The 16,289-nt window shown below is 43.1% G+C and overlaps 3 protein-coding genes across 3 annotated transcripts in view; 2 read left to right on the forward strand and 1 right to left on the reverse strand.

Moving 5' to 3' along the window:
- The first annotated feature begins 4,693 nt into the window (after positions 1 to 4,693).
- Positions 4,694 to 9,893, forward strand: hmox2b (heme oxygenase 2b). The gene is made up of 7 exons (XM_069149096.1): positions 4,694 to 5,138; positions 5,306 to 5,464; positions 6,010 to 6,126; positions 6,244 to 6,361; positions 6,606 to 7,097; positions 7,495 to 7,618; positions 7,726 to 9,893. The coding sequence occupies exons 3-7, from the start codon at positions 6,044 to 6,046 to the stop codon at positions 7,851 to 7,853; spliced, it is 945 nt and encodes a 314-aa protein (XP_069005197.1). The 5' UTR covers positions 4,694 to 5,138; positions 5,306 to 5,464; positions 6,010 to 6,043; the 3' UTR covers positions 7,854 to 9,893.
- Positions 9,894 to 10,629: 736 nt separating this feature from the next.
- dnaja3a (DnaJ heat shock protein family (Hsp40) member A3a) lies at positions 10,630 to 15,709 on the reverse strand. The gene is made up of 11 exons (XM_069149097.1): positions 15,490 to 15,709; positions 15,073 to 15,209; positions 14,896 to 14,979; positions 14,567 to 14,773; positions 14,267 to 14,419; positions 14,026 to 14,173; positions 12,834 to 12,898; positions 12,540 to 12,668; positions 12,331 to 12,446; positions 12,119 to 12,216; positions 10,630 to 11,447 (listed from the first exon to the last, which is right to left on the reverse strand). Exons 1-11 carry the CDS (start codon positions 15,695 to 15,697, stop codon positions 11,425 to 11,427), a joined length of 1,368 nt encoding a protein of 455 aa, XP_069005198.1. The 5' UTR covers positions 15,698 to 15,709; the 3' UTR covers positions 10,630 to 11,424.
- A 388-nt stretch (positions 15,710 to 16,097) lies between these two features.
- coro7 (coronin 7) overlaps positions 16,098 to 16,289 on the forward strand; it is a 106,168-nt gene continuing 105,976 nt past the window's right edge. The window contains exon 1 of the mRNA XM_069149099.1: positions 16,098 to 16,269. Coding sequence (XP_069005200.1) covers positions 16,210 to 16,269 — 60 coding nt within the window. The 5' untranslated portion in view covers positions 16,098 to 16,209. The remainder of the gene's footprint in view (positions 16,270 to 16,289) is intronic.

The raw sequence follows: 16,289 nt of genomic DNA on the forward strand, positions 1-16,289 counted from the left end.
CCCCCTAAGGTGAGTCCCTCTAAAGGTAAGACGTTCAGGTTTGTACATGCAGTCATACTAATACCAAACCAAAGGTCAGCAACAATATAAAAATAAAAGTCCAAAAGAGGCTTTTCTTTTTTCAGAGTGAAAAAGAGAGTTCTGCATGTCAGAAAAACTGAAAACACACTGATATTTATGACTCCAAAAAGTCATAAAATAGCCAAAGTATGTCATCCAAAATATGATAAAAAGGTTGTCCAAAAAGTGACCCAATATACAATTCATTTTTGTGTATAGTATATAGAGTATAGAGTCATAGAGTTTGGCTATATATATAGAGTGTATAGTATAGAGTATATAGTATATAGTATAGCGATAGTATAGTATAGGCGATGCGGCTAAGTTTGATGTTTCGCCGTGACACAGGAAGTTGATGTTTAAGGTCAAACGATGCTCCAAACCTCACAAAACTTTGCACATGCGTCAGGCACCAACTTGCATGAGTTTTTGAAGATGTTAAAGCCGCCAAAAAAAAGCTTTTTATTTTTTAAAGAAGAATAAGGACCGAGATCGAGAAAAAAATTCAAACTGCAAGCGGGAATATGCCGACCCTCGCGTGCTGCACGTCGGGGAGCTGGCGTCTCCGACCCGCTGGATCCCCGACGTGCAGCATGCGAGGGCCCGCATATCACTGCTGGCAGTTTTAATTATCTCTGCCATTTTAAACTGTGTAACGATGCTCCAGACTGAAGACTCTGCACCCTTTATTCATCATGTTTTACTCATATACTCCGCTCATGAATGTGTAATAATATTCAAATTACCTGTTGCAAATGGTCAGAAGAGCACTGCTCGTTATTTCGATGAGCAATCATTACTTTTTGTAATTATGTTTCCAAGTAGCCCATTTGCAGTTTCATTTATTGCTCTCCCTGTGAGTCATTACAAATGTTGTGAAGGAGAGTAAGGATATGAGAAACTCTTGGCTAGTTTGGTGTTTATTTGCTGCTTCGCAGTAAAATATCCCGAGGAGGCTTCAACACTGAGGCAGCTCATACACAGTCACCATGTTGTACGCCTGTGGTGTGATTATTAGATAAATAAACAGCAGATATATACACAACGTTTAGGTGTTTTCGTAGCAGAAACTTTGGCTTATCAACCTCAGGTGCAGTCAATAACAATAATGATGTCTGGTTTCCATTTATATGTGCCAGTTATTGTGCATGCTGGTTTACTGGCACACTGAATGTCATTAGTTACACGTGTGCTTTCTTGTACTGTTTGGCCCAATATGTGGAGAATGGAACAACGTATCATGAATAAACTGTACAAATCAAAAGGATGGTTGAGATCAGTGCTTCTGCTTGTCTGTCACCCAAGCAATCTTGCTACAATTTTAGCAGCTGATAACTACACTGAGGAAGCTAGTAATTAATGGAGTCAAGCTGATTTTTATTGAATTTTAGAAACCTGATTTTAGACACAAAGCCACAAGGGTCTCTCCCTTCCTGGGTGAAATCATGCTCATCTGAATCTTGATAGTCTCGTCTGCCAGAAGGCAGGAGGCTGAAGAGGCTGTGTGAGGGATGGGTTGAGTCTCCCACGGTGCTGACTGCTTTGCGGGAAAGGCGGGTGTTGTCGATGTCCCGAGGGTGTGGGGTGGGGAGGAGAGGACCGATGATCCTACCATTTGCCTTCATTATGCGCTGCAGGGTCTTGCGGTTGGAGGCGGTGCAGCTCCCGTACCACACAGTGATGCAGCTGGTCAGGATGCTCTCGATGGTGCCTCGGTAGAAGGAGCACACGATGGGTGCTCGTGTCTTTTTTGAAAAATGTCCTGGCTTTGGTGCTAGTTTAATGTTTCATTATCATGCTCATATTTATGAATGGCACAATGGTGAAATGGACCACCTGCTACATTTCTATGAGGCGTGTTCATTAGCGTGCCACAGCATACTGAAATCACATATGGCGTCCTCAGGACAACAGGGTAACAAACAAAGCAAACTTGGGGCAAAATAAATTAAAAGAATACATTTTTCAATATCAGAAAATTCATTTTGAGAGATTCTCATCTAATTAGTTCCCAAGTGTAGCCTTTATGAAGTTTGTCAATTCTTCTCCCTTTCCCTTTATACCTGCACCACCCCCCCCCCTTACTTATTGAACCACATAACTGGTACAAAAGCACTTCCCAAAGCAATTTAATGTGATGGCCACAGCTTGCTGGCCCCATCGGAGGGAAGTGAATCATCTTGTTAGCTCATCTTTCCCCTCCACCAGCCTCCTGTGGCTCAGTAGCAGAGCGAGGGGGGAAGGCACTCAGCTGCCCCGCCAACAGAGCATCTGACACTGCAGGCGGCTGCCAGACTAATATCAGGCTCTGACAGTCACACGCTCACACATATGCAGTCACACAAGCGTATACACACATACAACATACACGCAGGCTTTCAAGTTCACTGCATAGAATCCTACACTGATGAACAAATCTGCTCAGAAATATAACCAACCACCTTATACATTATTGATGAACAAGAATACATGAATCATTATGTGCACAAAAACACCTGCAAAATCATTGTCACTTTTGGATCTGTAACTGGCATACCCCAGCAGCACAGAAACCCTGTTTAGTTGGTCCAAGACCAACAGGTTAATCTCCATCTAAGGTAAAGCTCTGGTAGCTGGTGTGTGTTTGGGGCTGGCTCTGGACAAATACCTAATTGTTGACTATCCTTTTTTGCCCATTTCACTTTCCAAGATCTCACAACGTCAATTCATGTGTTTCAACTAAGTTTGGTATGGAGTTTTGTCTTTGGATCCAGATGTCAAAGTCTCCACTTTAATCTCCACAGTTTGACAAATCTTATCTTTTTCTTTAATGATGACAAAAGTTCCATTTTAACATGACCATTTATAATGTAGAAAATGCAAGTGTTCATTACGTAGGCAAAGAGTGAGACTGATTTGTACAGATTGGCTGCAGAACTACATTCATTCAGAAGCCTTTGTGTTGACAAATGTGTCTACTGAGGTGTTCCAGCTTGAAAATAGTTGGTATTGTGCTCAGGTGGCCCCATAAAAGGCAGGGAAAAGCTTTGTACTGACACTCCACTGAATAAGAACTGATGAGCTGACTCACCAACACTGCAATAAACACCGTCATAACTGATGATGACAATATTGATGCTGTTACGTGGTTATGTAAGACTACAGATTTGTAATAATTTCAGTGTGGCCTCAGAGAGCATATCCAATTTCCTGTTTTGCAATTGATTTGAGTAAACTGCGGTGTTGTCAGTTAAAATGGCACTTAAATATGGATCCGTATTCAAGAATGATTGATACATTTCTCCTGGATTAAACAGAACCCTCTCATGTATAATAAAAACAAATGTTCTCAAACAGTATTATACAATGTGTGTTCAGGATAAAACATTATTAAAGCTAAGACAAAGGCTATAAACTGGCCCCCAAAAAAAGCATTTGATAGGGCTTATTGATTTAAGCTGTTAGAGAAAAGAGCAACTGTATGACAAACCATTGTATTTGTGTAGAGGGAATGCCATCTTGTGGTTATTCTCTTTCAGCTTGTCAATATGGTCCATCTAAATGTCTTCATTTTTCCTGAATTCTTGACAGTATTACATAAATGGTCTGCACTTATTTAGGTCTTTATCACCTTAGTGGTCTCAAAGCGCTTTATAGTTTCCCTTCCATTCACCCACTCACACTCACATTCACACACCAAAAGCGACAGGGCTACCTTCAGGACACTTCGGCATGTGGATCAAACCCCCCAACCTTCTGGTTAATGGGCAACCCACGTTACCATCTGAGCCACATCCGCCCCCCCAAAAAAATATAGGATACTGTATTTGCATTTCACTATGCGAGAGAGATGCACATTCTTATTTATAGCGTCTTTATCTATTTCCATTACTTTTAAAACTCCAGTTTTTCATATCCTTTCTGTCCAGTAAAATGTCTCCAAATTTGGTAATTTTTTTTATCTGAATTTTTCTGACAAACTAAAGGACTGGATGTTCCTTTTATTAGCGGAGAAAATTATCCTAATATTTTTTGGATCAGCTGGAAAATGCATTGTTTTTCTGAGCTTGTTGACTTTTTGGAGATAGCCTACGTTGTTCTTACGGAACAAAAACGATACAAATATGATTATCTTACGGAAATGATGGATTACTGTTTAAACTAAGCAACAGTGAGCGACATAAAGTAGCCTATTAAAATAAACACAACTTTTAAATAATTGCAGCAGTAATATTACTCCAAAAACATCATCGTAAAACACTGACAAGGAGCATTTAAATGCGTGTACTTTCCATAGGGTACTTAAAGTAGCCAACATTTTGCTGACAACAAGGCCTTCTTAGCCTACATACTAAACCTACTTGAATAAAGTTCTGAATATAACTTGTAATAGAATATTTTCACAGTTGGGGTATTGTGTTACCTGTCTTACGTAATGTGTGATGTAATTACCTGAATACTTCTTCCACCACTGGTGGCAGTTGAAGAAAAACAAACAAAAAACTACTGCAGTAGTAGTTCTGCGAAAGAACTACACGTTTGATGTGGACTACAAACTTACGTCATCATTTCCGGTAAGAAGCACCTGACTGTCGCAGCCGGTAGGGGGCGGAGTTGGACGCACAAGTTCCGTCCCGAGTCCGCATCCTCGTTTGCGGGTTTTTAACAAGTGAACCGCTTTTCACGGTGTTAGTGGGGGGGGGGGGTAAGGTTTGTTTGCGCTTCATGTCTTTACGATACCAAAGCCTTCTAGCCCGGCGAATACTAAAAGTGAATAAACACGTGGACCCAACGCAGTGTTGCACTCGTCAAACCTTTGAACGACTTTGCGAGCTCGTTAAATTGCTACGTCAGCTAGCTCCCAGCTAACTTTGGCTAGCGTCGTCCGGTAAAGTCAGCCGCGGGTCGTGAAAAAAAAAAAATAATGCTCTGAGCAAGTCGGAGGGCGTCGGGTGAGGCGTTTGTGCATCGACGGAAGTCGGTCGGAGCTTGTGATTTCTGATTAGAGCGGGTAACTGAACTTGTGTCGTTTCAATAACCCGCCGCATTCAGCAGCAGCAGCTCGGCTGTATCCTCTGGTTATTCTCCCGAGACTCCCGGTAAACGCCAGAAGGCCTCGCGCCGTTGTTGTCTGAGCTGCTTTTTGTTTTGCTTTGTGTTCACGTAGTTCAGGCCCGGGTGTTGTTCTCCTCTGCCCCCCCCCCCCCCTCCTTTGCCAGACCGCATCAGCTTTCCACTCTTGACACAAGTGTTATCTCCCTTTTAGACGAAATCGGGTCAAAACCTTAAAGCAGCAGAGTCACCTGGCAAAAGTCGTGTTTCCTGTGGTCATCATCGTCATCTTCATCTCGGAGGTCTACTGTGAAGAGGAGAGGGGTTATAATCAGCTCCCCCTTTTTCTGATCAGGCCTCTGCTGCCTCTCGGGTAAGGTGATGTACACACGGCTTCTTCTTTTGTTTGGAGCTACAAGCATTTAATGATCCTACCCATTCAAAAGGATAATTAATATTACTGTGGTGTTGTTAGTATTTGAGTGGTTGTGCAGAAGTAACAGTATCAACAGCCTGATTACTTTTAATGGCAGATTTATTGTGTTGTTTAGGTTACGCTCTGCGGTCTCTCTTATTTATTCTGGACAATGTGTCAATAATGTAATGTATAGATTATATGTTGTTCTTATGTTATTGTTCTTTCACACACCACCTATTCAGTTGTAGAAAACCACAGTGACCACTGCAGCCTTTCATTGTTCCCCTGTTTATTCTGACAAGCTGTCACGCAATCGTAGTTCGTGTGACAGTTACAGACTATTATAGGTTCTATCAATATTATATATATATATGTATTCTATACCCTGATAAAAAAAAAATGTATCAACGCCAATATATTGATGAAATATTATCCAACTGTGATGTCCGTGATTTGAATGTGAATACACTGCTACTTTAAAAAACTTGTCCTGGTTCTAGGGTAATCTAGGTGGCGGTAAAGATCACACCACTAATGTCAACAGAGAAGATGGAGACGAGGACAAGTGTGTCCAATGGAGCAGGGCCTGTCTATGAGGAGAAAGAGGGCACCCTCAGGTAAAAATGATTTCCGGTATTATTTGTTGTGAAATAAGATTGCAGACTAATTATGCTGTTGTAGTTCTGTCAAATACATATTTTCCCTCTTGTTTTTTTTTTCTTTTCATAACCCAGTCCTGAAGATCTGTCTGAGATGCTGGCAGCAGGGACCAAAGAGGTTCATGAAAAGGCTGAGAACACTCAGTTTGTGAAAGATTTCCTCAGGGGACGCATCCGCAAAGAGCTCTTCAAGGTCAGTCTGAAGGAAATCAGGGAGAAAATTTCACGTTTTGATCACAAAGAGTAATTTGCAAGACAAAGACAATAAGGGAATATATGTAATTAATGCTTAATACAAAAAAAATGCAAAGAAAACTGGGGGAAAAACAAGAATGAGACAAGCAAACTAACTGTAGGGGTCAAACAGCAATGAACAAACTAGTATTCGCATTTGAAATGTGTCAGAAGAGATGTCTGACTCATTTTTGTCTCCTCAGCTTGGTGCTGTGGCGCTTTACTACACGTACACTGCAATGGAGGAGGAGATTGAAAGGAACAAGGACCACCCCCACTTTGCCCCTCTTTATTTTCCGGCAGAGCTGCACCGCCATGAAGCTCTGGCCCGTGACCTGGAGTACTTTTATGGGCCAGAATGGCAGAGCAAGGTCAGCTGCTCCCAAGCCGCCCAACGCTACGTGGACCGTATCCACCAAGTAGGACAGGAGGACCCGGTGCTATTGGTGGCCCACGCCTACACCCGCTACATGGGGGACCTGTCCGGGGGCCAGGTGCTGAAGAAGGTGGCACAGAGAGCCCTGAAGCTGCCGCCAACAGGAGAGGGCCTGGAGTTCTATCAGTTCGATGCCATCCACAGTACCAAAGCGTTCAAGCAGCTGTACCGAAGTCGGATGAATGAGCTGGAGCTGGAAATCGAAACAAAGAACAGGCTGGTGGACGAAGCTGTCAAGGCCTTCATGTTCAACATGGAGGTGAGAGGCCAGGCAGGAGAAGAGAAAAGAAGGAGAGAGAAGAAGAAATGTGGTCCCCGGTGGTGACGATGCAGCGGTCATTTTTCCTTAGTCATTAAGTCGTGACCCAAGTTTTTGAAAATGTTCCGCCATTCCGATTTCTTTTACCGAAAAATAATGCAGTAATAGACAGTACCTACACTCACTTTTAAAAACATCACATAATCAAAACCAGTGCAGCAAAGGGGCAATTGAAAACCCAATGAGATAAAAAAAAAAAAAAGGCAGACTGATAATGATACTTCTTGACGTGTGTCCTTGGCTCTATTAGCCAAAAACAAACATTCCTGTCTGCCTATGTTATTATCATTTTGTAGAAGAGAGTACAACCTCACAGAACTTGTTTTGGTTCCGGCAGGTGTTTGAGGAGTTGGAGGAGATCGGTAAAACCATCCAGGAGGACGTTTTAGATGCTGGAATGCCTGTTCACGGAGCAACGGGTGGAGACATCAGCAAATGTCCCTACTACGCTGCCAAAATGGGTAAGTACTGTTCCATCGGGAGTTGATGCACAAATGCCACTTGTTTCGAGGACCTCCGCGTTTTTGTTCAATCTAAGCTTGCGTTCGCGCCTCCCTCTGTGTCGCAGCGACATCGGGTGGAACGGCGTACGTCTGTCAGCTGGCGATGGCCGTCCTCCGCCACCCGACAGGACAGGTCCTGTTTGCTACCTGGTTTGCCGCCTTGGCTGGGTTGGCTGCGTGGTATCTGATGTGATCCGGTCTGTCACTCCGCTGCCGCCAGAGAGAAAAGAGCAACGTAGAAGGAAGCACAGTAAGGAGACGTTCCACAAACTGCAGACCACTTCATAGCTTCATACAAACATTCTTATCAGGTCCAAGTTTATTTCATGTTTGAATTTAACGGAAAATAAGACTCGAATCTGTTTCTAGCGGTAGAATTCCGACGAAATGACGTATAGGACCATTTAGATGTCAACTCCATCCATCAAGCTGCAACTTGTTACAGTTTCTCAAAAACATTTTTTTTTAATTTTTTTTTTAATTTCTCTACCTCCTCTGCACTATCCCTCCACCCCTCCATTCTGTGTCCCTCCTTCAGTGTGTTTGGTCGAATCTCCAGACCCACTAAAGCTGTTTTCTGATAGTCAGATTGAAGTGATATTTTCTCCCCAAAACTGTAATTGAGTAAATGGAGGTACGTCAGTGAATGATGAATTTATCATCCTGGTGAGCTTAATAAACCATATTAAAACATACTATGCATATGTGGTGCGCAGTAGGGTTTTTCTGGACAGACTGCTAAATGGATTTTTAATGAAGCCTTTAATGAGACGACAGTAAAACAAAAGTTTATTTGGAAATGTAAACTTTTGGTAACCTTATCATGTATTTTATTTCACTTCTACACACTGATTGCTGTCCCAAGCATAATGTGAAAACAGTCACATTTCACGATTCATTCCTGGGCCTCCAAAACCTTGTACATGTGCACTTAGTCAGCAAAAAAAAAAAAAAATTCAAAAGCTTTTTTATGACAAGCGAAGCCGTTTATCAATCATCCGATTAATAAACGGCTTTCAGATAATAGTAAATATACAGGATATTTTAATCTCTCCTGGTGCATGTTCAATTTTACTGTTTAAGGGTTATGTGATAGTGCATCTTGCATTCAGAAAAAAAACAACTGCCTGTTGATTTAATTGCACAGCTTAACTATCCAAGATGAATGACTTGTTAACGATTCAGTTCTACCTGCCGCAGGAGCCTATATTAGGACGAAGGTGTTAACCGAGATAAGTGCAACTGTTTTACAAGGAAATGGTCTTTTTTTTTTTTTTTTTGTATTGATAAGGTTTTGTCTACCTTCTTGCAATAGCCATGTAGCTTATCCACATGAAGGGTAAATATGTGAGCTTTGTGGTTGATTATGAATGACTAATATATTGATCCTTCAGCAGCTCAGCTCTGGTTAACGTATCCATTTGTTATGAATATGCCAGTATACAACATCACTAAACTGTGGAAGCATCACTCATACTGTATGTAGTACACACTTGTTTTTTTTTTTCAAAATAGATAAGGAGAAATATTTTGTGATGTCTGTATTCTACGCAGTGCAATTGCACTGTTTTGCGATTTGATATTTATCCTGACACAATAATGGTATTTTATGAACTTTTTCAAAAACAGAGAGTACCAAACGAAACCTGCTGATAACATTTCGGCTGGGTTCCCACGCTGTGCATTTGCATAACGCATTCATACATAAATAGACGTGCAGTATTTCTTGATTAATAAATGATCATTTAGGATAACAGCTGTGGTGCAGCTGTTTGATCACAGGCCATGATGATCAAGGTGATGAAAGTGTTTTCTATTTGAAAGTCTCAGGTTCATGTTGCAGTCAGATGGCAATGACTAAAACAGGAGACCGCCAGATATACTCTTCTATGTGATATTTTGTTTTAATGATGCAAGTGTGCCACGTCAAAATACTTCAGTATTTTTTTTTTGGACATATTGAAAGGGACACTTACTTGAATCTCAGGAGTGCAGGTGGTTGTGGCCATAAATGAAACGTACAAGTGGCTGGAGTGCTTGACTAATTTATGTTGATTTTGAATTCTCTTGCATTAACATTAACTATGCTCTTAATCCCTTTGTGCATCTAACTGGAGCTTTATTAGTGACCTTCTAGAGCACTTTCATTGTAAGAGAGTGAAAATCCAGGAGTATGTTGTGCTATCAATAATGAAATAATAATAATAAAAAAAAAAAATCTGTTTTCCTGTTTCATGCTGGCGTTGGATTGGTGTTTTTGATCACAACTAGATGATTATTTTTTAACGCACACAGGCCCTCTGATTTGAATTAATTTGGTCCGTTCCAGTTGCTTGCAGCATTGCCCCGGCGATGCTGGTCAGTGCGTCGGTCCAGACTGAAATATCTCCCAACGGATGGACGGACATGAAATGTTTTACAGAATGGTCTCCAGAGGACGAGTCCTACTGAAATCGTTAATCCCAAGACTTTTTAGTGCCGTGATTAGTTTTAACATTTGTGGTGAAAAATATGCCAACAGCTATGAGGCGGACTACCATTCAATTTGGCACAGACATTTCAAAATATGCTGTAATAATTGATCCCAACCATTTTTATGATTGATTGTTTTGAGCCATTTCAATGAAAAAAAAAATGCCAATATTCTCTGAATTTAGGTTGTTAATAATCTCAATATATTTTGACGTGGACTTGTTAAGTGAGAAAATATATTTTTAGGCTGCACCTTTGGGAAACTGGTTGACATTTTAAAATCATTTTCGACAAGTAACCGATTAAACAAGAAAACAATCAAGATTGAGCACTAATGAAAATACTCATTAGGTGCAGCCCTGATTCAGACTTTGGAGGCAGTTTAGCAGTGTTTAGTATTTTAATGAGTGAGCGCCATTTATACGAATATATTAACGTGTCAGCGTCAACGCATTCTTAGCGTAATTTCTTCTGTGATTTATTGAAAACAAACACGCTTCTCAGACAATAGCTTTATTATAGCTGTACACTATATCGCTTCTATATGACACGTTGATGCATGTATGATCTATAACCGTATGTACAAATGAGATTATGGTTCAGAACTAAAAGGGGATTTTTTTTTTTTTTCCCGCTCATAATGCAAAAGGTCAGAGGGACAGATCACAGTCATCAGTGCTCACAGTTCAAGAAACCTCTCCACCGTTAAATCCTCCATCAGAATATCCACTGCAGACACACCTTTAAACAGCCCAACACTAAAACTCACGGGTAAACATGTAGCCTGACGACGTTCGTCCTGTAAGGTGCTGAGAAAATGGGAAATCGAGCCTGAAAACACATACAGAACTGAAGGATTAGTAACAGGGGCATCTAACCCTGAATAAAACTCAAGACTCCATCTGTAGTCTTTGTCAACACAATAATTTCTGTGCGCGTGGAATCTGCCGTCACCAGTTTGTTTCTCATTTGGCAATCAACAGAAAACCAACACACAGCAACTGCTATGAGAAATGTCTTTTGCTACCACAATGGCCTGAATGGACATTTGACAGAGAGGTGATTGGCAAACTGGAAAGATCCTCTTGTCTGTATGGATCCACTTTGGCAGAGGAACGGAGCAGGTAATCCTCCGGCTTTTTCACTACAGGGTTAGGTGGGCAGGTTGGCAGGTCTGTAAATGATCCATCCAGAATCCTCGTCGGCCTCATCCAACAACCAGCCCTCCCCATTCCTCCGTCTCTTTCTTCATAATGTATCTGTCCTCCCCTCTGCCCCTCTGATGGAGCCTCTCAGTTCCAGGATGATCGTTTACCTTGAAGAGGAAGGAAGAAGAGCTTAAAAATGGCCACAGTCTCTCCTTTTGACAAACGGCAGAACTGAAAAGATTAAGATTTATCAAGGACATCCCACAGACTGGCTAGACATCTAACCGAGTGCAGCAGTGCATGCGTACGTGGTTTTTAAAGTGACGGCCACAAACCAGACAGCAAAAAGTACCAGAAAATAAAAGTGTTGCATGATGCAGCATGTTATGATCGAAAGAACAAAAAGACAGTGGAGTGGGAAACAATCACTGAACATAAAATAACCAGTCCTACCTAGTTTGTGGCTGTCAGGAAGAACTAAACAATTTCTTTAATTTGGAGAGGAAGCCCCCTTGAGGTTTCACCTCTGCCTCCTTCTTGTCATGCCCACTTTGCCCTGCCTCAGACCGCTTACCACTGCTGCCCCCACCTGGATAGAGAGTAGCACTGCATCAGCCGGGCTTATGACGCAGCACAACTTCCTTTCCTGAAACCCCATTTCAGTGGATCAGAGATGTTAATCTATGGGCAGCAATGTGGGCCACCAGAAATGGAATTTAAATAATTTAGATTTTAACTGCTCTACGTGAATAATTGCATCGGGGACAGATACGTAAAAAAAAAAGAAGAGGGGGGGGGTAGGAAAAGTGTTTTTTTTCCAGTGAGACTGTCCTCTCACCTGTGGTAGTGGCAGTCACTCCGTTCACCGTCCCCTCTACGTCTGTCTCGTCCTCAGCGTAGCTCATTAACAGACCTCTCTGTCTGTCTGTCAGAGTCCTGCACAGGAAAACAACATTTTAGGATTATTGGGAGACAGCCATTGGATTCAAATACAAAGTCTTCTCCATCTGACATTTTTACTGGGGCAAAAAGACGCCTGTGGACTCTTACTTGGGTACTTTTATTTTGACATGGATGTAGTGCTCTCCGAAGCCATAGCCACTGATGCGAGCGATTCCCTTCCCAGCCAGGCGGATCTTCTGGTCGGTCTGGATGCCGGCAGGGATCTGAAGACGAGGACAAAAAACACCAGTCACTTACTGTACTATACATGTTTGAAATGTTTCCCCATCAGCTTGGTAACTGGAGAGTCTACTTACTGATAAATTAAGCGTTTCATAAAGGCCCTGTGTTCTGGCCGTGCCGCCCAGGATGGCTTGTGCCACAGAGATTTGAAGGTCAGAGTGGACGTCTGCACCGTCCCTCCTGAACACTGGGCTTTTTTGGACCTGGACACATCACGACAACACACCGTGTCCGATTGTCAGCATTTCAAAAAGGAGGTCCACCACGGGGTGTCTGAACTGCACATTCGGAGTCAAAGAGCTCAGACAGCTCAATGCCTCGTTGTACAAATAACAAATAGCAGCAGCGGACGTGAAGGTGATACCAACCCGAAATGTGATGAAGATCTCCTTCTTTCCAACTGGCATTCTCACCGTCTGACCTTCCTCCACTCCTGAAAGTCAAAACAAATAGGTAAACACTCATTCGAATTTGAACAGGCGTCACGATGTCTTCCTTTGCATAAATAATGTGCTGACAAAAAACGATCAAACTCCTGCAGGCTTGAAAGGTGGGCAGAGGTTGTCCGAACTTCACTTTATACTTGAGATTTTTGAAGAGAAGGTTTGGTCATTTTGAAGCGGGGTTGTATGAGGTACTGATCCATAGATACTGTGTGACTTCAAAAACAACACAATAACACTAACTAACGAACCAATCGAGACCAGCGACACCTAAGTTCTGCGAAGCAAAATGCCTGCTTTTGTGAAAGGAGTCTGGTGGCTTTGAAGAGAGCAATAACATGGATTCTGTTTCCCATCAGAAAAGGCTGTCTGTCAGCAAAGTAAAGCGGTGAGAGTATTCTATACATAGCGTACACCGAAAATGATATTTTTTGGGGGGGGTCGAATGCACATTTTGTTGCTGACCCTGTCCACAGCAGTACATAGCTCAGCTTCCCACCTGCTGTCTGCTTCTCCAAAGTGAGGATGAGCCGACCTCCATCCGTAATACACTGATTGTGGAGAAGTACCTCGTACAACCCCCTTCAACAAGTTCCGAACTCTCCCTTTAAAGATGGTTGACATACAAGATAAACATGTACATTTACTTTTCTTACAGCCTTTATGGCCAGTGAAGAGCCTAAAACCAGCAGATAAACTTCCTCTCAGGAATAAACTCCAACTTTATCGTGTTGCTAATTACGTTTTTAATGGTGGACTACTTTTCACAGTTTTTAGTTAATATGCCTGATAAATTGGTGATAAAGAAGCCAAACACAAACCTAACCTGAGGCAAAAAAAAAAAAAAAGCATTTAATTGGAGAAGTGTAAAAATATATTTTAGTTAAGAGCAACAGGCACTTCATTCATACTAATGTATGTACATCATTATGAATTCTGTTCATCAGTGCAGCTGCACTTTAAAGAAATGTTTCATTGATTTTGTAAACAAAAAAAACAACTTTGGCCAATACTCTGCTGGGTTACTCTTCGTGCTCAATGATGGTAAAAAATACCCTCGAGGTATTTACAGCATGTAAACGGTACTCAGCTCCACGGTTAGTCGAGTGTGACCGACCTGCAGGCACGGGAACCATCACGGTCTTCCTCTGCTTGGTCTGTCCCGTCCCACGGCAGGAGTGGCAGGGGGTGGCAATGACCGTACCTTTGCCGCCACAGCGACGACACGTGGAGCGCATCACAAAGGGGCCCGTGTTTACTGTTTCCTACAGGGAGCAAAAAACAAAACAAAACATGTGCTTCATGATGCAATATTAAAAACACCGTAAAGAAGAAAGACAGCGCGTCGGAGCTCTTACCATGCCAGAGCCGTTGCAGTGGTGGCAGTGCTGCACCTTGGTGCCGGGCTCGTGGCCTTTACCATCGCAGTGCTGGCAGGCTGCGTCTATGTTGACAGACATGTCTTTGTTGACTCCCTTTGCTGCCTGAGTGAACGTCAGCTCCATGATATACTGCGCCAAAAACAAAACAAAAAAACAGGGGGCCAGAGAGTCATCACTCTGAATATACGTGCCAATAAAAATGCCCAAATGAGAATCAGCCGAGTTCTCAAAGCAAAGATCAAATTCTCTACGTGGCTTTTATAGATTCCAACGAACCTCCTGAGGCTGGTCGAATATGGCGTTGAAGTCTCCGAAGCCACGGCCTCCGGAGAATTCTCCAAAGATTTTGCGGAAAAGCTCCTCTGGGTCCACACTGCTGGCCTGTCCGCTCCAGTAGTGCTGCCCGCCACCAGCCTGACCGGCATCAAAGTTCGTTGAGCCAAACGTGTCATACTGCTTCCTCTTCACTTCGTCACTGAGGACCTGTAAGGAACACAGAGCACGATTTAACAGGTCGATCGTTTCCCTCATGAACTTGAATGAAACACACAGAGGCAACACATAAAACAGCAGATCTATCAAGCGGAAGCTTGATGGAGCCAAACCTCGTACGCCTCAGCCAGCTGAGCAAATTTTTCCTTGGCTTGTGGGTCATCTTTGTTGGTGTCAGGGTGGTACTTTTTGGCCATCTGAGGGACAACAAACACAAACGCACTTGTCAATTACTGCAGTGATCGGTCAGCCGAGGACCAAAACAATGTGTGTGTGAGGCGGGAATGAACCTGGTAATAGGCTTTCTTGATCTCCTTCTGCGTTGCAGTGCGGGGTACCCCGAGAATCTGGTAGAAGTCCTGCTTGCTGCTAACAGGGGCACTTGTGTGAAAGGACAGCGAGCAGACAGCGTGGGGGGACTTGAGGCCTGAAAAGGTGTCCAGCAGGTGGAAGGGTAATAAGTAGATGTTGTTTGGCGGTGCTGCGGCTGCATCACTTTTGATATCCAACTCGACAATTTTGCTTGAAAGTGAGCAAACAAACTGATCGCATCAACTCTCTGTAACGCGCTTCAAAGCAGCTGCGTCGTTGTCTCAAGCTCCTCTTGTCACTTCGGTAAAACAACACATTGCAACACGTTTAGTTTAGCCTAGCCTAGCCTAGCCTAGCCTAGCCTGGGCCGATACCATATGGCTAGCATCACTCACCTGACAGCGCTCTCAATGTCAACGCTTTCCCTGCTCCGCCGCACGCCAGGCTGCCCCCGCGCCACAGCTTTTCCGCACCCAGCGTAGAAATGCGCCGGACCCCTCCACTGCCAGAGGAGACAACAGCTCCGGCGGCCCTCCGACGTCCAGAGGACACGATAACCGTAATCCAGCGTGAGGAGCAGCGAGCAGCTGAGGACGCCATCATTCCTGCACTAGCCGCCGCTTCGGACACAGTGCGCATGTCCGGGAGGGAGGGGGCGTCACCGAAGAGCGCAAAGATGTTCTGTTTAATGCGAGATGTTGCTCTCTTCAGAAAAAAAAAAGAAAAGAAAAACCAGCTGTAAAAGTTTATCTTCAATATTATTCCTTTTTAAAAAAAAATTTTTTATTAACCCTTCGCCAAATAGCTAGAGATGATACCGGAATACCGGAAGACTATTAGTATTCAAATATATTCAGTTTGGTTGTGTACACAAGTTTCAAAGTAAAATAGGAATGCAAATGTTTTATGACCCGGGGTGGCACGTAACAAAAATGTCGCGTTCCGATGTATTCGAAAAGCTAAACCCCGCCAAATCGGGCAGCTCCGTGGAGCAAATCGAGCGAACACCGAGCAACGCGTCTGAACTGTCAGCTGCAGCAAGGATCCCTCTGCCGAGTATCAACCAGCTCGACAGAGACACCCGGAAGGCACGAAAGTCAGCTTGAGAGGGCAGCATGAATCGCTTTAAGACCTCCAAATTCAAAAACACCACTCCAAAAATTGCCAAGAAAGATGTGAGTAGCCCACGAGCATC

This window comes from Embiotoca jacksoni, unplaced genomic scaffold (genome assembly GCF_022577435.1).
Source record: "Embiotoca jacksoni isolate LCO1_2020_lvr unplaced genomic scaffold, fEmbJac1.0.p SCAF_15, whole genome shotgun sequence".
Lineage (NCBI taxonomy): Eukaryota > Metazoa > Chordata > Actinopteri > Embiotocidae > Embiotoca > Embiotoca jacksoni.